The sequence below is a fragment of the Lactuca sativa genome, chromosome 4, assembly GCF_002870075.4.
Source record: "Lactuca sativa cultivar Salinas chromosome 4, Lsat_Salinas_v11, whole genome shotgun sequence".
Lineage (NCBI taxonomy): Eukaryota > Viridiplantae > Streptophyta > Magnoliopsida > Asterales > Asteraceae > Lactuca > Lactuca sativa.
Window position 1 is genome coordinate 195,699,823 of NC_056626.2, and position 20,352 is coordinate 195,720,174.

Genomic DNA, 20,352 nt, shown 5'->3' on the forward strand with positions numbered 1-20,352 from the left:
AGATGATATCATCTACGTGCACAAGTAGATATACCAAGTTGGATCCTTTTTTGAAAACAAAAAGAGAGGTGTTAGCTCGACTGCAAACAAAACCAAGGTTAACTAAAAAAGTGCTTACCCGTTGAAACCAAGCACATGGTGCTTGCTTTAGACCAAAAAGAGCCACTTTTAAATCGACAAACATGATGGGGAAACACTTGATCAAGGAAGCCTGAGGGTTGTTCCACAAACACCATATTAGCCTACTATGTTAGAAGAAGTAGGACGAGGAACCAGCTCCCAAGTGTGATTGGCTTGTAAAGCAGACATTTCTTCTTCCATAACGATAAGCCAGTGTGGGTTTTTAACAACTGACTTGAAACCTTTAGGTTCTTTTGTAGTGAACAATGTGTGATGAAGTCCCGGATTAGCAAGATGTGACAAACCAACAACATGTTTGGGTTTAAAAATACCATCCCTAGTTCTTGTAATCATAAGGTGAGTGGAGGTAACAGGTTGTTGTGTTGATGGTCGACCCGTTGGTAAAGGAGTTGTTTGCGGTGAGCATAGAGAGGGTGGATGATCAACCACTGACGATTGAGGTGATGGTGGAAGTGAGGCGGTGCATCTGTTGTCGGAAGTGCACAGTTTGGGACAGATTGGACAAGATCATGGAGCAGGCGTTGATGTAGATGCATCTGACGTCATAGGTGACGAGATGATAGAAACAACAGAATCGATCACAGGTTCATCAAAATTGGTGAATACTAAATTAGCACAATCAGATGTAGAGGTTGTACTAGAAAATGGAAAGACACGTTCATCAAATTGGGCATGTTAAGTTGTGTAGATTCGATTTGTAGAAGGATTGAGACATCTATATCCTTTATATTGGTTGATGTATCCAATAAAAATGCAGGCAATGCCTCTTGGAGCTAGTTTGTGGGTTGAGTAGTGACGTAGATAAGGAAAAACTCAACATCCATAAGCACACAAAACATCATAATAAAGAGAGATGCCAAATGAGACCTCAAATGGGCTTTTATTAGTTAATACTTTAGATGGAAGGCGATTGATAATATATTTTGATGAAGAGAATGCATCCACCAAAAATGAAGCTGGGGCATGAGCATTAAATAACATGGCAAGCCCGGTCTCGGTAATATGACAGTGTTTTCGTTCAGCACGACCATTTTGTTTAGGCGTATAAGGATAATAAATCCGATGATGATAGTCATTTGTTGTAAGAATAGTGTTCACATGATGATTTAGGAACTCGGTACCACCATCTGACTGAAATGTTTTGACCTTGCAAGAAAATTGAGTCTGCACAAATGTTAAAAAGGTGGACAAAGTAGTGTAAAAATCTTATTTGGCTTTAAGTGGATGGAACCATGTAAACCGGGAATAATCATCAATGAAGATTACATAGTACACATACCCACATGTGGAGACAATAGGGGCAGATCCCCATAAGTCACAATGAACCAAATCCAATACATATGATGATCGTTTTAAATTTTGATCAAAAAGTAATCTTTTGCTTTTTGAAAGAGCACATGATAAAAAAGTAATAGGTTTGGGTAAAATTGAACTAGTAGATAAATATCAATATTTATTTAACAAAGAAATACTATCAAAAGCTACATGTCCTAGTCTAGTATGTCAATGTTCATAAGAAGCTTTGTTGCATTTATTTCTTAAAGTGGCTAAAAAACTCTTCTACCCTCTTAAGCACATATAATCCTTGATCAACGCTGCCCTTTGCTAGAACTTCTTTGGTTTCCCGATTTTGGATGACAAAGAATTTTTTAGAAAATAGAACATCAACTGGTAATTCATTTGTCAATTTGTTGATAGAAAGCAAATTTTTGTGAGATATGGAACAACAAGAATGTCTAAAAGTTTGACATCTTTAGCGATAGAAGAAGTTCCAATATGAGAGATGTGTGGGTAATTACCATTACCAAAGACCGCTTGTTCCTTGCCTGAATAGAAAGATGAAGAATTAAGATTTGTAGCAGAGTTGGTCATATGTGAAGAAACACCAAAATCGACAAAACCAGTTTAGAATATTAACATTGCACTGAGCTTGAAAATCTTAAGCAAGGTTAGCATCAAAAGGAGAACCGTCAGTAACATAAGTAGCGAGGTCAGGACAGGAATTGGCATAGTGGCAATTCTTACGACAAAATTGACAATGTGGGGGCGTCTACCTCAATCACGACCTACGGAGGAACACCCCCCCCCCCCCCCCCCCTTGAGTTATTGGTACGTCCTTTAGAAGAAGGATTATGAGTGCAAGTAGATTGAGTATTAAAGGCAACCGGAGGGGGAGAGTTGTTCATGGAGGCAAGAAAAGAGCTCATGGCTCTCTGCTTGACATAACAGATCACAGAAGCATGGGTGGGGACGTACAACTCTTTGAGTTGTTGAAAACGTCTCTAAAGAAGACCCAAGCCCGCGTAAGAACCAATGGGTCTTATCCATATCACTAATGGGATCGCCAATAGCCATTAGTTAATCACATGTAGCCTTAAACCTGTGACCAAACTCAGAAACAGTAGAAGAACCCTTGTTTAATTGACGAAGAGTATCCCGAAGGGTTCGTATTCGTTCTTAGGAATCATGATATGCACGTTGAAAGGAGACCCACACCTCTCTTGCAGTTTGGAGACCAATAGTCTCAGTCATGCCTTCTTCTAATAGAGAGGATTGTAGAATAAGAAAGGCTTTCTGATCAGCCTCTTCCACGTAAGAAATTTAGGATTGAGGGGCAGATTTGCCCTCAAGTTCAGTTGTCGCTGGAGGAGCAACTAGGGTTCCATCGACATGATCAACAAGTTGTTGGAAAGACAAGATGGGAACGACCTGATTTTGCGAAAGCAGGTAATTGGTGGAATTGAGCTTCACTGTGAGAAGATGAAGAATAGTAGCGAGAGAAAAGGGTGTTTCTGATGAGCTGTCGGCCATTGAAAAGAAGAGAGGATTTTAGGGTTGGGATTGTTTATAAGGCTGATATCATATAAGAGTTATTGATTTTCCCTTAAAATTGTGGGTTATATATTGATGGTATATATAGTACACAAATACAAAAGATCGTAACTAACTAGCCATACAAATAGAGATTTAAAACTTAAATCAAATCAAATCTAATTGTATTGAATTATCTCTAATAAAGTGCCTTGATGCATGAGAAAATGGGGACAAAAATAAAAAAATATTGTTAAGTGTGCTTGGAGAACAAAATATTAGTCTATTGAACGATTGAACATGTTAAATTATGTTTAATAATGTTAGTTGAGTGTTTGAAATATAACTTATAAAGAGAATGACTATGTTAAATTATGTTTAATAATGTTAGCTGAGTGCCTTGAAGTGTGACGAAAAAGTAAAAGTTAGCGTAAATAGTGCTAAAGTGTGTTAATATAAAGGTATCTGCATGAGAACTTGTTACAATAGATATGAGAAGTGAATAAGAATAAGTGTAAATCATGCTAAAATGTGTTAATATAATGGTAACTTCATGAGAACATGTTACAGTAGGTATGAGAAGTGAATTTGAGTGAAAAGTCACAAGTATAAGCGTGAAAGTAGTAAAATTGCAAACGATGTTGGTATTATATGCAAAATAGGGACAGAAGTGTAAAAAGGGTAAAGGACCCATAAGGACAAGGTCTAAACTCTAAGAACCATTAAGAATACATATAATTGAGTAAATAAGAACGTAGTTATAAGGAATCATGAATATTGACAAGGTCTAAAACACTAAGAACCATTAAAAGAATATTATTGACATATAATTAAGTAAATGAGAACTTAGTTATGAGGAATCATGAATATTGACAACGTCTAAAACACTAAGAATCATTAAAAAGAATATTACTGACATATAATTGAGTAAATGAGAACTTAGTTATGAGGAATCATGAATATTGACAAGATCTAACACACTAAGAACCAATAAAAAGAATATTACTGACATATAATTGAGTAAATGAGAACTTAGTTATGAGGAATCATGAATATCAACAAGGTCTAAAACACTAAGAACTATTAAAAAGAATATTATTGACATATAATTAAATAAATGAGAACTTATTTATGAGGAATCATGAATATTAGTTAAATTAGACATTTTCCAAGTGATGGAAAAAGTTGGAAAAATATGCAAACCTCTGTGTTTAAAGTTGTATATATTGATATCTAGAGCTCAAATCCAAAAACCTTTTAAAAGTAAGTTGTAGTCCTTGACGCAAAGAATCAACACAAAAAATAAGTCGTTTAATGTGGATCTCGTATGAAAAAGTTACGCACTTTTGAAAAGGGCTACAAATTCTTGTGTAAGCTGTCAAAAAGTTGACAACCATTGACTTGAGTTGACATTTGTTGACCTCAAATTTAAGCAAGGAAGCACCTTATTTTCTTGTCGTTTCAGCAAGCAAACCTTTCGAGAGTTAATGTGTGTAACCCATGGGAGATCATGTTTTAGTTTAGTAACACATACTTGTAGTTATATTGTAATGGTTTAATAACCCCCCATTTTTGTTTTGGGCTATTTAATGCTGTTAATTTATCTAATTATTTAATGTTATTAAAACCCTTTTGTATGGATACAAAATTACAAATGAAATAAAGCAAACAATTCTTCCAATTTTTCTAATAACTTCCTCCACATATTATAAAAGTTATAGTGTGTAAATACATATACCTTGGTAACAAATTTGAATCAGAACAAACATAGGTTATTCACAAATCATAATTACCAAAACTTTAATTCAAACAAACAACAGGCTAATCAGCTTCCTGTACTCCCTCTAACACAATCGAACCAACAAACAATCCGGTAGCTGTGGCAGCAAGCGTACCTGCAATGACGGTCTGCACCACCACGAGAGCGGTAGAATCATCTGGGATGTATACAATTGCTAGTATCGCCGCCACCAGAACTGGCAGCGCCGCAGATGCTAAAGCTGCCGGAGAGAATCCAGCCGCGGTTTCAAGCAAGCTGAGAAGCCCTAGCTCCTCCGCTTTTGACAGAATCCCCAATTTCTCGATGGATGAAAGAGTGAATCCTAGCTTCTCCGCCTTGGATAACAGCCCTGCTTTCTCGACGTTGCTCAACACTTTACGTTTTTCTAGCTTTTTGAATACGTCGACGTTTACTTCTTCGGTTCCTTCGAAGAACAGCCCAGCCCCAAACCACTCCTTTTTCCAACTTTTGTCGTACTTGTTCACCTGCAATTTGTGTAATCGTACTTGACTTGTAAATCAAAAGAAGAAAACAATTTGAATCTAGTACAAGTATGCGATTGGATTGGATTGGATTGTAATACACAAATGTGAAGATCCACGGTTATTCATGATGATTGAGATTGAATTCACGTCTCATTTCGGTAACACGAAAACTAAAAATAATCGAAATATAGTTTTGTTTATTGTGTACCTTCTTTTTCGGTGCCATGGCTAAAATCTTGGAGGATTTATTGGCGGGAAAGATACGACGGAGCGGCGAAGTGTTAGCAGAACTGAGACGACGGTCAACGGTCTTGAGAAAAGCGGTAGCGGTAGTGGTCGGAGGTGCTGTTGACACCGCCATTTTTCAACTTTTTTGGAGATTTTTCTCGAAGGGAGACCTCAGCTCAGATCCTCTTCTGTCTGTGTATCTTTGTTTGGGGCCAAATTGCTCGCTCTTCCATCAGCCAATCATATGCTGATAGGCCTATCTATCTCCACCAAATTGTATAAACAATGCTTAATTACTACTTTACCCCTGTTATATAAATTGGATGATACATTATAAAATCATTTATATTAGTCTATTCGTCTCAATATTATTGTTCGCAGATAAAAAAAACACACATGTGTGTTTTTTGTCTTTAAGAAAAACATTAATTATCATTAATTTTATTTAATAAACTGACAGTTTTGTTCTTACTTTGTATTTAATGTTCCATTAATATTTAGTTGGTTAAGTAATAATGAGAGGGTATTTTGGTAAAAATATTATTTATTTTTAGAAGTAAACTATTATTTTGGAACAAACTAAAAAGAAAATATATACTATAATTTTGAGATAAAAGGAGTATTTATTAACTTTTTTTTAATAACCAAAAAATTCAACATTTTCGAACATATTATTGAATTCACATAATACTTTACTTGGAATCAAGATTCTCTCTTGTTTACATTTAGTTTTTATTTAGGTCAATCGGAAAAAATAACTTAATATGAGAATATATTTATCATTTTATATACATTTAATCATTCATATTTTTTTTTTGCACATTTAGTTCTTAATATTTTTTTTGTTGAAAAATAAATTTTTGTTATTTTTGTATACATTTAGTATTTATAACTTTTTAGGTTTTTTCTTACGAATCCTACGTGGGACAATCATTAATGATATGTTGGCGATTGTTGATGCTTATAGCCAACACGACCTCAGTTGTTTGGTTTCTTAGGTCTTGTATTTCTTAGGTTTTGTATTTTGAACGTCTAACTTCTTCATACAATCTTAAATTTTAATAATCTTTATATCCATACGTTCGTATTTAAGTTTACTACAACTTACGTTTAGATTACTATTGTTAAAAAATAATATATTTTTACTTACAAGCTTTATATACCTGAATTTTTTTATGAATGATTTTTTTTATAAAATCGTAAGTTTGAAGATGGTTTTCTTTAATGAACTTGACCCATCCATCCATGAAGTAGTATTTATCTTTGATTTTAACGTATTTGATACTCCATTCAAGAGCAGATTTGTTCTTGAGAACAACTGTTGCTCTTTTGTTGTTGTCTTTTTCTAAATACTTCTTGGCAAAAGCAGGCGGCAATGGCTGCAAAATATGATGAAGAACTAAAAATCTACGTAATGAGAAGCAAAAAAAAATGGTTCATATGTGAGAGAGAGAGAGAGAGAGAGAGAGAGAAATTGTTGCAGATGACTATATAAATGGATGTAATAACTCTTGGCATACGTGACAACGGTGAGTCGACTCACTACTGAGTCATTATTGACTCACCTGCTTAGTTGGCAGTTGACAAGGTAGTGTAACCTTAAAAAATAGGTAAAGTTACGAAGTTAATCGGTAAAACACAAGCTCCTAGTGTTTAAAGGCAAAAAAAAGTCACGAACGACCATTTATTCATTTAAATCAATATACAAAACATTGTTGGGCTACACTGATAACCTATACAAGAAAGCAGAAATAGGAAGGTAATTATCTAATCATAAAGACTACAAAAAGTTATGCTAGGGGTTTGTTCGACTAACTATTTGGTATGAGAGGCGAAGTTTTCTTGACGATAGAAACATCTAAAATATTATTTCCTTTAACATTCAAAAGTACTTTTATATTTCCTTTAACATTTAAGGCCAAATATACTGCTAGATTTCATTTTTAGTGACCAAATTACTCAAACCAAGGAGTTAACAACCAACATACACTATTAACTTGCTTGACGATAGAAAATATATAAGAAGCACTCTTCAATAGGATTCATAGTTTTTCAATGGTAATTTCAAGACCATCTTCTAGTTTAGAGTGTGGAAGATATTTCACTTTCGCATCTGGATTCACCAATTGCCATCTGAAATCCATTTCAAATTCAACGGTAAATTAATGTTAATAGCATGTTCTACCTTTTTAATATAAATCTATGTTCTACTTATGTAATGACACATATTTTAATGACTTCATACTTGTATCCCGTGGATAAATGATGGAGAAACATTGCGATTTGTAAACGAGCAAGCATATTTCCGACACAGATTCTCGGACCCGCACCAAATGCTTGAAAGTTTTCTGGTAGCATTGATCCCTTAAAAACATATACATTACTATTAGTTTTAAAAAAAGGAAAAAAGATACTACATCAAGAAATCTGAGAAGCTTAGAATATCAAACTTACATTCCATCTATCAGGGTCAAAACACAATGGATGATCGAAGTTTTTAGGATCTGTGTGGACATTCCTAAGCCATACAATCACATTCCATCCTTTTGGTATAGTATACCCTACATTATAAATAAAATATTTGGCTGTAAAAACATAAAACAAGTAAATAAATAGTTCCCTAATTACCTTTATATTCACTAGCACCTTGCTAGCATGCATTGCGTTAATAACTTATTTGCCGTCCAAAAAAAAATACCTTGATACTCAAAATCTTTTGTTGCTACACGCACTACAAAACCAGCGATATTCGCCAATCGAATTGTTTCATCCACAACCTGAATGCATGAGTTTCAAAAAAGAAGATTCATACATCAAGACAATTAATAACTCGAAGGAGATGATTTAATTAGCATATAACCAAGATAATCATACCTTCATGGTGTATTCCAACTTTAAAATCTCATCGCTTGTTACAAGGAGTTCGCTCTTATTGCTTTTGAGAGACAAGTTCTCCTCCTATACATAATTGCGTGTGTTAAGATAAAAAAGTTCGAGCCAAAGAAAGTAAACCATATGGGCAAGTGTAGGTATACCCGTAGCTTTTGTAAAACGTTTGGGTATTTCGCAAGATAATAAAGAGCCCACGTCGTGACGACGACAGTTGATTCAAAGCCAGCAAGAAGAATGCCAGTAATGTTATCAAGAACCTCAGTGTCACTCAAATGGTTCCCATCCTCATCCTTGATATTCATCAAACCATCCATTAGATCTTGAATAGGTTGATCATTTTCACCGTTGTTTTTTCTCCTTTTATCCAACTCTTCCCTGAAAAACTCTTGGGTTTTTCTACGACACTATCAAAAATTTCAATGGGGGCAGGTATATCATCTACACCACCTCTAATGATGACCAGTTAACATGAAAAACATATAAGTTAAACATATAAATTAAAAAAATCATGATAATTAACTACCTGAAGTGCATGGTAAAATGTAAATCCTGGAATATTCAATGGGTAGGCTCTGAATCCACTAACCACTCCGGCTAAGTATTTTTTAAGTCTGTCGAGGGTAGCGCCAGGCTTAATACTAGCAAAATACATGCCAATGTTCTCAAATGAAACCTTCTTCATTTCATCATAGAAAGTAATTTTGCGGCATTTGGTCCATGATTGGAGAGCGGATATCATGCGTGGTTGCATGGCAAGAGCGATTTGACGAAGAGCATCTGGCTGATTAATGCTTCGAGATACAAAACTTCGAAGCCTAAGATGTGCTTTTCCATGAACTCCAGCTAGTGATGTCTTGCCTGAAAGCTCGATCATTGCCCATCCATACTTGAAACTTTCAGTATCTCGAAGTACAAGTTTGTTTGTCACAGGTAAAAATGTAATCACTGAAGGTTTACCGAATAGGTGTGTCTTATACATTCCTATCCCATCGCCATACCTATTTAATGTCGTAACATATAATCAAACTTATGAAAAAGCTAACAAAAGGCGGTGTTTTTAAACGAGAAGGAAAAAGATCAAATAATTACTTGTGACGCTTTGAATTGATGTAGTCATCGGGGCGACGAAGGAATTTGAAGTACCATAAGAAACTGATCGTATCACCCAAGATCGGAAGTCCCATGTTGCCCGGAGGCAGCTTGGTGTCGCCTTTGGATGACCGGAGAGTTGCCATAACTAATCCGTACCATACATCGTTCCACCACCAGAATAACCACCCTACCAGTGGCAACAGTCCTATCACCACAGTCGACCATAGTCCCACCGCCATCGTGTTTCTCTCTAGGTTATGTTCTTTGACGTTCTTAATGAAGTTACATGTGACTGCATGTGTTTATGTTTTTGGCGTGCAGGAAAGATACCATTAGAGGAGTAAGATATTCGAACAACACTAGTCGACAAGTTTGTAAATTATTTTATTGTTTCAAGTCTTGGATTTTGTGACAAGTTTGTAAATTATGTTATTGTTTCAAGTGTTGGATGTTGATTGTTGATTGGACGATAATATTGTTAGTGAAATGTCATTATAACCTTGCCCAATACCAAGTGGAGACTATTCTATATATAAATCATAAGTATTGATGTTAAACTCACGGGTCTTCACATTCTTACATTAATAAACTAATTATCCCACATGGAGAGTGCTACTGTATTTATAAATCTTTATTATTGAAATTAAGAAATAGATTCCTAACGCGGGTGATATCACTACAAGAAATACAGCCATTAGCAGCGACCATAGTCGTCCGAAAAAAGTTAGGGGTCGTTTGATAGTTGCGGATTGGGTTAGAGCTGACTGTGTTAGAAATGCTGACTGAGTCCACATCTGACTGAGTTTCACTACTAGAAAATTTGGTTTTAGCTACCAAATATTTCCTACCAAATTTTTTTGTTGGAAATATCCATCTAGTTTCCTACAAACTTGCAACAAAAGTGTAATGCAACAAAATTACAACAAATTGCCTACAGAAGTGGGCACCCTAAATATTTCGTTGGAAAAGTGTTGCCATTTTCATACAAAACACCAACCAACATATATATAAATATTTAAAGTTAATATTATGTTGGAAATTCGTGGGAAAAATAATAGCGGGAATTGAAAAGTGAAAACATCTTCCCACCTTTTTTCTTTACTTCTCCCTCCTAATATTTAAAGGTTTTTTTTCTTATTTTTTATTTGTTTTACATTTTAATATACATTATATAAAAAAATTAACAAACAATTATTACAAAAAACTAAAAATATAGAATTTGAATACAACAACAAAAATAAAACTAAAATTATGAAGTTATTTACAATAGAAATAATAAGAAAATAGAAAACGTACAAACCAAATAAAAACTATAGAAGTTAATAAAAACAATAATTTCTAATATATATAACTTGAAAGGCTTCTTAAATGGTTTGCTCGAGTTCAATTCTCCTTGGCTTTATTTTTTTGGTGGTCCTATTTGAACGAATTAATTAGTATATTAGTCTTGGAAATGGTAAAAATATATCACATGTATCAATTAATCATATGTAACACCCTGTTTCGAGTTGTTTCTTAATTTGGGGTCGTGACCCGAAGATCAATTATCATAAGGCTTCGGACTTTGAGGAAACAAAGGTTTAAACTCATTTTGTTTTGGGTAATGTAGATTATATGATCCAAGAGTTCGGTTTGTGCTTTGGAGCCTAATGGTATAATGGTAGAGTGATGGTTCAGACCTTTCATTAATTAAGGATTTAAGTTCGGAATGTTTTGAGGGAAATTAGAGTTGGTAGGAGTGTATGGCTTCTCATTACCTTTCCGAGCATATAAAGAACGCCGAAATCGGAGTCGAGACGAAGAATTTATGGCTTTCGGAAAATAGGAAGAATTTTGGTCTAGTTTGATACGTTGGGCGTACTGGGCTCGTGTGATCGCAGATGACTAGCTTGGTATGCTGGGTGTACCATGAGTACAGTTGGCATACGACCACCAGACTCAAACCTTAATTTATATGGTTTGGACCATTTTAAGCATCGTTAACTGTAACGCCCCGATTCTCGAATACTAATTTATGGTTATGTATTCTCATGAATTCAAGGTCTACTCGACGAGTTGGTTACCTAACTCGTCGAGTAGCATCGGGTTTGGACTACGTGTTAAGTGACCAACTCACCGAGTCGGAAGAGTGACTCGACGAGCTGGAGGGGAAACCCTAATTTTCGGGGTTTGACACCTTATTTAAGGGATCATTAGCATCCCTTAGTCCCTTTGCAGCCTCTTGAGAGTCCAGAAACCCTAAATCGTGTGTGTGCTCCATATTAGTGTAAATTTAAAGCTTGGAAAGAAGACCTTGTTGCAAGAAGCTTGAAGATCATGAAGTTGGAAGCAAAAACGTTTGTGGATCTGAAGTCTACCTCAGTTTAGAATCATTTAAAGGTAGCAAGTTGTTACATTGACACCCTTATAGCTAGATCTTTCTATGTTCATGATTTGGGGCCATTTTAGCAAGTTGGAGATTAATTTCGGGTGTTGGGCCATGATCTGAGGTTGCAACCTCAGATCTAGTCTCATTTTGGTCCATGTAGTTGTAAAGTTTCATACTTTAGCATGTTAGTGCACTTCTCTTGCCTAGAACCTCTTCTTTAGCTTGATTTGAGCCATTATCACCTTGCATGCACGTAAAGATTGCAACTTTACGTGATAAACATGTTGGATTAGTGTCTAAGCCCGTAACTATATTTGGTAAGTACTTGACCCGGTTGTGCATGGTCCTTTTGAGTTGCCTTCACCATAGCAACTTGACATGGTGATTTATGAAGAGAGAAGAGATATTATTAATATATTATGAGAATAATATATTAAAGAAATAATAATATTATTTGATTAATATTAGTCATAGATTAATTAAGAATTAATTAGGTGATTAAAAGAGGTTAATTGAATAAAGGGGCTTAAACTGTCAAATGTGTGATATTTGTATTTTGGGCTAGGAAACCTTATGGAGCAAGGGGTGGATCAAATTATGGGAGGATCCCATCAAGATTTCGTCCAAGGGCCTTAATCCAGAAGGTTCCATGGGCTGCTTGGTGATTAAGTTGTCCATTAGGGTTTTGGCTGAAACCCTAGAAGCTCACAGTATAAATAAACCCCATTGAGTTGTGGAAATCGGCCACCTTGCTTCCTTGGGAACCCTATAGCCGATTTCTACATCCCTCATATCTCTCCAAATCAACATCTTGCTAGTTGGTGTATGTAAGCCATTAGAGGAGTGACAATTATGACTCTAAGCTCCAAGAACAAGAAGATTCAAGCAAGCAATCAAAGGTATTCATCTAGATTTGATTTCATATGTCAAGTTTCTATTGTATTCACTAGATCTAGAATTGTAAGTCTTGGATACAATGCATGTTCAATTAGAGAAACCTAGATTCAAGCATTATGGTTTGCATGTGCACATAGGAAAGTTCTTATGGCTCAAACCCATCAGTGGTATCAGAGCTTAGATTGATTTCTATTGAATTGATGTCAAGTTTCTATTGTATTCACTAGATCTAGAATTGTAAGTCTTGGATACAATGGATGTTCAAGTAGAGAAACCTAGATCCAAGCATTAGGGTTTGCATGTGCACATAGGAAAGTTCTTATGGATCAAACCCATCAGTGGTATCAGAGCTTAGATTGATTTCTATTGAATTGATGCATTATTTGATTGTTCTTGCCATGAAAAATCGTTTTTTTGTGCCCCTGACTGACAGACTCGGCGAGTCCCATTGTGGACTCGACGAGTAGCATGAAATCGACGAGTCTATTTATACTTTATAGATTATAACTAAAACCCTAATAAGCCAAGCCCATTGGCCCATAGGCCCATGGTGGAGATACGAGTCTATTTATACTTTATAGATTATAACTAAAACCCTAATAGGCCAAGCCCATTGGCCCATGAATGGTGACAACTAATCATATTCTGCCACACATCATCTTTCTAGAACATTCATCCATGTCATACAACCCATGAGCATCAGCAACACACATAATAGACCACCTTGACTATAGTGAAGCCTCATGATGCACATGTGCCGCATCATGAACACTAATGGTCCGACATCCATCATAGTGGTGCAACATGGTGTATTTTTTATTATTATATTTTTAATATTTATTGTTACATGTGAAATTTTATTTGTTACTATATGTGAATTTCTTATCTAAAAAATTTATAACTATTTCACATCCATCGTAAAATTATATATATATATATATATATATATATATATATATAATACGTCTTAAAAATAAAGGATATAAAAAAAATTAGTTAGCATAAAAGAAATTAACAACAACTTGGAGTTACGCTTTCAGAAAGTAAAAAAAGTAAAAAGTATTCTTTTTGAAACTTTGATAAAATTGAAGCGTATGAACTGAAAATAAAATTGAAATCATGATAATATAATATTTTATTGTTGATTGATAATGAATTGATTATAGTTTGTGAATTTAATTTTTGGTTCGTCCTTTTAAAATAACTTTTTTTGGGCTTCCGTAGGAAATGTGTTGGAAAGTTCCAACGAATTTCCTACAAAATCAAAAACCCTTATTCTCGTCTTTTTTAACCTAGCCGCTTTTACATTTGGATGAAAAAATGTGCTGCTATTCTCCCCAAAACCATGGCCGACGACTCCCCAAACAACCTCTAGCCACTGGCAAATTGCGCCACCACACTACCTTTGCTGCGATACACCGCCATCACAACTGCTTCATGCCGACATTTCTCCCCACTGTTGTTGCGACACACCACTAGCACACCCGCTTCATGCCGACACTGTCTCCATTGCCGACACCGGATACTTCTAGACCAGCACTTGCTTCCGCCGTCGGTGACTTCAGGTCAGTTGCGTGATACCACATCTATCAATTGCTACCTGTTTATCAAGTAGTTTCATCTATTGTTTATCAACTAGTTTCATCTATCAATAAGTATGTATGTATGTTAATGTATCACTATGTATGGATGGTATCTGTATACATTAATTTGTACCTGTTCATTTTCTCAATTTGTACCTGTTCATTTTCTCAATTATGTATGATAATTGTGCTCATGGATCTGTATCAGTATGTATTTATGTATGAATCTTGTATCTACTGTGTATCACCATTTTTGTATGAATATGAGAGTGCACTAATGACCAGATTAGTAGATGCAACAAAAAAAAGGCGGATTGCATCACAATTTATTTTGGCATGGTTAATAACCCCTAAATCCATTATACTTACATATGTATGAGTTATGATGAGCATAGAATTAGGCTGGTAAGTATTCATATCATATAAATTTTGGTAATATTTTTTCATTTAACATAAATTACAACATCTATACTTGTAGACGGAAGATTTGGGACGACCACCCACCTTTTTGGAGTTGTTCTTGTTTACTCATCTAGATAAAGCTTCAAAAAAGAAATATTTTGCTGGAGATGTTGAGGGAAAGCAATTTTGCACAGAGATAGAGCAAGGGAAGCTTATGTAAGATATCTTTATCATTTTTAGATTTTTTTGTCCCTAACTTTTTGTACAATAACAATTGTGTTTTTTTATTTTCTTGTAGGAGGTGTACTCTCGATCCTTGCTTGAGAAGTATGGGGATGATTTTGATGATCACCCGGTCGATGATGCTGAACTGTGGGCGAAAACCCAAAGGGAGATAAGTGGAGCTTCTAGGAGTAGTTATATTTATAGGATTGGATCCTCGAATATAAACTTTTTGTTCAATGGGAAATCATCTGCTGCTACGGGATGTTCATCGTCCTTTTGTGGGTCTCAACAAGAGGTATATTTACTTATTAAATAGATTGTCTATATTGTGAATAAAGAAAGTTAATTGCTATAATTAAACACTTTGTGATGAAAATATCCCCTAATATATTTGTTCCAAAACAGCCAAGAAACTTACATAAAGTATTATGTTGTAATTATGAACAAAAAACTGAAGTATGTTGCTATTACGAAGTATTTTTGTATTTTGAATGAAAGCAGTTCCTAAATAAATAGTTTGTTGTTATATTTTGTTAAAATAAAGTGTGTTGCTATTATGGATAAAAAAAATTAAGTAAAAGACCTATATTCATAAAAAAGTAAAGTACGTTCATATTATGGAATATGTTTTTTGTTTGTTTCTATAATGGATAAAGAATGTTGATATATATCATTATATTGTTTGTTTGTTAATTATATGTTTGTTTCTAGGTTAAGGAGCTACGAACTCAACTTGAAAATGTGGAGAGGGAAAGAGTTTTTATGCAACAAAAACAAGAAAATAATGGAACAACAATTGGCTCAACTAATGAGACAATTTGCTAACCCTCCTGAAGATCGATGTTAGATTTGTTGTTGGAAACATTTTATTAAGCATGTTGGTGAAGTACAAAAACCTAATTGTTTTGGTGAAATATTAGAGGATAACTATCATTTTGATGAAGTATTGGATATTTAGATAGCAACTATCATTTTGTTGAAGTATTGGTACCATTTTGGATTTGTATTAAATTGTTTTTATGTGTTTGCTTTTATTATGGTTAATAGTGCATATTTGAAGAAGTTGTATTTGATTTATAGTTCACTATATAATTTCTATAAAAACTGCATATTTTTAAATTTTTGAATATTGGTGTTTTATAGAATTTAAAAAAAAACTTTATTATTACCAACATAATACCTACAGAAAAATGCATCAAATTAAACTCTTTTGAAATGCTAGATCGTTGGAAATTTGTTGCAATGGTTCGTTGGAAATTTGTTGGAATAATGATTTGTAGGAATTCTGTAGGAAAAAAATGTGTCAGGAAGGATAGGGGTGTTTTGTTCGAAATTTGTTGGAAATTTCCTACGAAATATTCTGTAGGAAATCTGTCAGGCGCTTTGTTGGAATTTTGTAGGATCATGGTTTCCCACGGCCCTTTTTCAAACAAACATGTTTCGTTGGAACTTTGTTAGTAATTGTCGTTTCCTACTAAATTCCAACAAAATTGCTTGTAGGTAACCATTCAATTTTCTAGTAGTGTTTATGATGTTTGATTATTTCTCTAACTGGTTGCACTGAATGATAAAAATGACCATATTACCCTTGTGTTGTCCCTTGTGCCGGATAAAATAATTATAAAAATACAAACTATCATATAAAAACAAAATTAAACATACATCATTTAAAATCCAAATACAAAGTGTAATACAAAATCCAAATATAAAAAAAATATAAACTATCATACATAATAAAAAAGTACATCATTTAACGTGAACTTTGAAAGTAACTTATTAGCAATCTGGTCACGCAAAGTAGTCATATAGTTAACTGCTTCTGAACCCCATTCTATACATTGTATGTTTTGGCCCTCACTTCCTCCACCTTCCACATCAGGAGTAACCATAGTGTTTTGTTCAAAGTTCGTAAATAAGTCATCTTCAATATCGTATTTCCTTATAAAATTATGGACCGCAACACAAGAAATGACTATGTCTCTTTGCACTAGAAAATGATAAGGAGCCATTTGTTTTAAAATTGGAAATCTCGCCTTCAATACACCATAAGCACGTTCAATGATATTTCTAAGTTGTGCATGAGCATGATTGAACCTTTCTTCTTTAGTTAAAGCTCTGTTTCTTCAAAAATCGGCTAACCAATATCTAGTATTGCGGCAGGGAGCCATAAAGCTACGGGTGTTGGTGTATGCAGCATCACAAAGGTAATATTTATCTATAGATGATTGACAAATTTATCATATAAATAACATAAATAATAAAACTTATAGAAAAATTACAAACCTGGTGGAGGGAATGGAAATCCAGAAGCCGGATTAAATGCAACTTCTTTCAAAACTTTAGAATCATGTGCTATGCCCTCCCATCCAGCCCATACAAAGGTGAATATCATATCAAAATCACAAATTCCGATTACATTTTGATAACATTCACCTTTTCCTCTTCCCCTATAGCGAGTCTGTAGATCAACGGGCACAACTGCATGTATAAGTGTACCATCTAGTGCACCTATTGCTCCGGGAAATATGTGCATTAGTCGTCTATGTCGTTATGAGGTATTTCTTGTTGGATTAGACGAGGTTGGTACTATAATTTCTCTTGCAAAACACATCATTGCACATAGGACCTCATGAAAACATTGATGAATCGTTTGTGTGGAGTGATGAAATCTTTTTTTAACCGCTCGAAAACGTTCATTATGTCCTATAACATGTAAAAACATAGCCACCTTCTCTTCAACACTTATCGTCCGATTACATTGCAACCAATTTCTTTCGGGAAAATGATTGCATAATAGTACAAATGCATCTTGTGAAACACGCATCATATCATAACATTGTATAGGACATCCGTATATCAAATCTTGCGTATACACATGTCCCTTTGCTACCGGTTCGCTAGCGCTTTTTCTTTTAATTATTCTTTGCCTTTGTCGGACCAACATCAACCAATACCACGAGAATATCAGGAAATATAAAAAGTCATATTGGTTATCCATGTCACCTGTTAAATGTCAAATACAAATTACATTTACAAAATAATTCAAATTACATTTCATAACATATAAAAGGTCATCTTGTTTACTAAACACATAACATTCCATAACATATAAACTCAAATAACATAAATGCACTTAACAAAATAATCCATAACACATAACAACTCTAAACATAAAAATCCATCAAATGAACTATGACATACTAAAGTCAAACAATGAATCATAAAATACTAAAGTCAAACACCTAATCCAAACTTTCTTCCCGCATTTATTACCCACGACTCACAAGTCGAAGAGTTAAGTCGCAACCAAATTTTCCTATTACCCGCACTTTCAGCAAATAACATAAGAGATGTGGTGTATTTCGGATCAAATTCTCCCCACTCCAAGCTTGCCAACTTCGTCATACAATCATCCATCTCCTTGTCAAGATTATTTGCTTGCGTGAATGCCTGTGCAGCCTTGACAATTTCTCTGCCAACTTCTTTCAACTCATCATCAAGTGTTGTTTCCTTAGGACCATTTCGTTTGCCCCCCTTATTTTTAGTCCGCCCAGATGATTCTTCACGTGCAGGTGAAGCACTAGTAGGTTGGGGAACTGTTGAGTTTGGGGTATCTGCATGAGGTGCTTGCTCTTCCATCTCTATATCCTCAAAATCATGTGTAGTAAAGTCTTCATTGGGATGAGGTAGTGTCGAAGATGAACCCCAACTATGAACACCGGTCGAGGTTGCCCCATCAAACAGTTGGATACAAAGATCAGGGCAAGAGAGGGGTGCATTTCTCAGCTTATCTACATACTTGTTCAACTGTTTGAAATTTTAATAAATATTATCAAAGTAGTAAAACAAAATTTAATATATATATATATATATATATATATATATATATATATATATATATATATATATATATATATAATATACCTTTGCTTCCGCTTCCCATTCTTCATTAGTCATGTTAAAAGAATCCGTTACGGGATTGTAAAGATTTCCGGTTTTATTTTTAAGTTTTAACCACACTGCATACTTTGCTTTCAAATAGTTGTATTGGTTTTTCATTTGTTTTTTGTCGACAACAAAATTATGATATTTTTTCAATTTCTCCGTGACTACAGTCCATGAGCTTGTTTTTAGGCCACTATCCTCCCTTCCATTACTTGTTAATTCGTGTATACAAGCTTCCAAAAAATGTTTTGTCCACGGTCTCTGACTTCCAACTAACTCTAGTTCTTTTATCTGTCATGTGTATTGTAACAAAAAAAGAAAAAAAGAAAAAAAAAAGAAAAAACCCTAAATCATCCACATAACACACGTTCACAACATAAATCAAGCATAAATTTGATTTCATCACATTTTTAACAACATATACAACATACAATTTGATTTCATAAGTATATAACAATTTTTGACTTTTGATTTCATACAAACATGTATAACATATTCAACATTTTTCGATTTCAACTATCTAAAATATAATTTTATGCACACATAAGTTCATGTAACAAAAAACGGATTCTAACAACATAATTATAGCATATTCAGATTTAAGATTGTTCAACACATATTTAATTTACAACATATTTCAGATTGTACCAAAGCACTAATGAGCAAGAATGGCTTATAGATAGTGCTTTAATTTAGATGAGATGGAACTTTTAATTTATATGGATAAACTCAAATACTTTGTATGCATGTGATCGGTGTGAGACAAATAAATAAAGGAAATTCTGGATCTAATATTGGTTAGAACTTATGGAGCTTATATCTTCTACACATATGAGATATTTAAACGAAATTAATTTCACATGTGTGGTAAAATCATAATCAAGTTCATAAGAACATTCAGATTTCAGAGTTCATAATCTTTCACAATATTTTTTTTCTACAAACCCTTAAAATCGTTAACAATTAATTACAAAATAATTTTTTTGCTCTCATACACATGCTTGCAATTCATCCATAATTGATTACATAAAAGCAAAAGAAAAAACAGGAGGGGATGTTGCATGTGAAGGACGTCAATAATGAAGTTGCATGTGAAGGACTTTCAACCATGAAGTATTTGGGATGAAAAAACGAACCTGCTGTCGCCTGTGAAGGATCGTTGGTCGGAGGTTGTCACTGGTGGAAGGCGCTGAGGAGGAGCAATGAAAACTGTTGTTGTTGTTTCTGCCGATCAGTTTTTTTCGTATTAGGTATCCAGGGGCAATCGATGATATATAAACGAAAATATAAGCGTGGGCTTTTTCTCTTTTCCAGTCAGCCATAATTTCTCATCTTACCGAGTAAGCCCTTTGGGTCAGCAAGGCTAACCGAATTAGATTAAATGTTATCTTATCAAACAGTCCGACTACTTACCGGGTCAGCAGTCGGCACTTATTGGACCCGGTAAGTTCAAATCAAACAGGCCCTTAGCTAATCGCCGGTGAAAGCAATAGCGACGCTACT

The 20,352-nt window shown here is 34.5% G+C and overlaps 3 protein-coding genes across 5 annotated transcripts; all 3 read right to left on the minus strand.

Annotated features, from left to right (window-relative positions):
- Nucleotides 1-4,633: 4,633 nt before the first annotated feature.
- On the minus strand, nucleotides 4,634-5,679 carry LOC111876053 (uncharacterized). The gene is made up of 2 exons (XM_023872577.3): nucleotides 5,426-5,679; nucleotides 4,634-5,217 (listed from the first exon to the last, which is right to left on the minus strand). Exons 1-2 carry the CDS (start codon nucleotides 5,576-5,578, stop codon nucleotides 4,774-4,776), a joined length of 597 nt encoding a protein of 198 aa, XP_023728345.1. The 5' UTR covers nucleotides 5,579-5,679; the 3' UTR covers nucleotides 4,634-4,773.
- A 1,448-nt stretch (nucleotides 5,680-7,127) lies between these two features.
- LOC111876052 (ent-kaurenoic acid oxidase 1) lies at nucleotides 7,128-9,735 on the minus strand. Of its 3 annotated transcripts, XM_023872576.3 has the most exons (9): nucleotides 9,427-9,735; nucleotides 9,295-9,335; nucleotides 8,861-9,195; nucleotides 8,481-8,741; nucleotides 8,320-8,403; nucleotides 8,144-8,222; nucleotides 7,900-8,006; nucleotides 7,691-7,809; nucleotides 7,128-7,578 (listed from the first exon to the last, which is right to left on the minus strand). In XM_023872576.3, exons 1-9 carry the CDS (start codon nucleotides 9,666-9,668, stop codon nucleotides 7,488-7,490), a joined length of 1,359 nt encoding a protein of 452 aa, XP_023728344.1. In that variant the 5' UTR covers nucleotides 9,669-9,735; the 3' UTR covers nucleotides 7,128-7,487. The 3 variants fall into 3 exon arrangements, with proteins under 3 accessions (XP_023728344.1, XP_023728343.1, XP_042757818.1); XM_023872575.3 differs by having other exon boundaries at nucleotides 7,130-7,578; nucleotides 8,861-9,335; nucleotides 9,427-9,733; XM_042901884.2 differs by lacking the exons at nucleotides 7,128-7,578; nucleotides 7,691-7,809 and having other exon boundaries at nucleotides 8,074-8,222; nucleotides 8,861-9,335; nucleotides 9,427-9,734.
- An 8,133-nt stretch (nucleotides 9,736-17,868) lies between these two features.
- On the minus strand, nucleotides 17,869-20,171 carry LOC111876058 (uncharacterized). The gene is made up of 4 exons (XM_023872581.1): nucleotides 19,986-20,171; nucleotides 18,829-19,140; nucleotides 18,178-18,711; nucleotides 17,869-17,907 (listed from the first exon to the last, which is right to left on the minus strand). The coding sequence occupies exons 1-4, from the start codon at nucleotides 20,169-20,171 to the stop codon at nucleotides 17,869-17,871; spliced, it is 1,071 nt and encodes a 356-aa protein (XP_023728349.1).
- Between the last annotated feature and the right edge of the window lie 181 nt (nucleotides 20,172-20,352).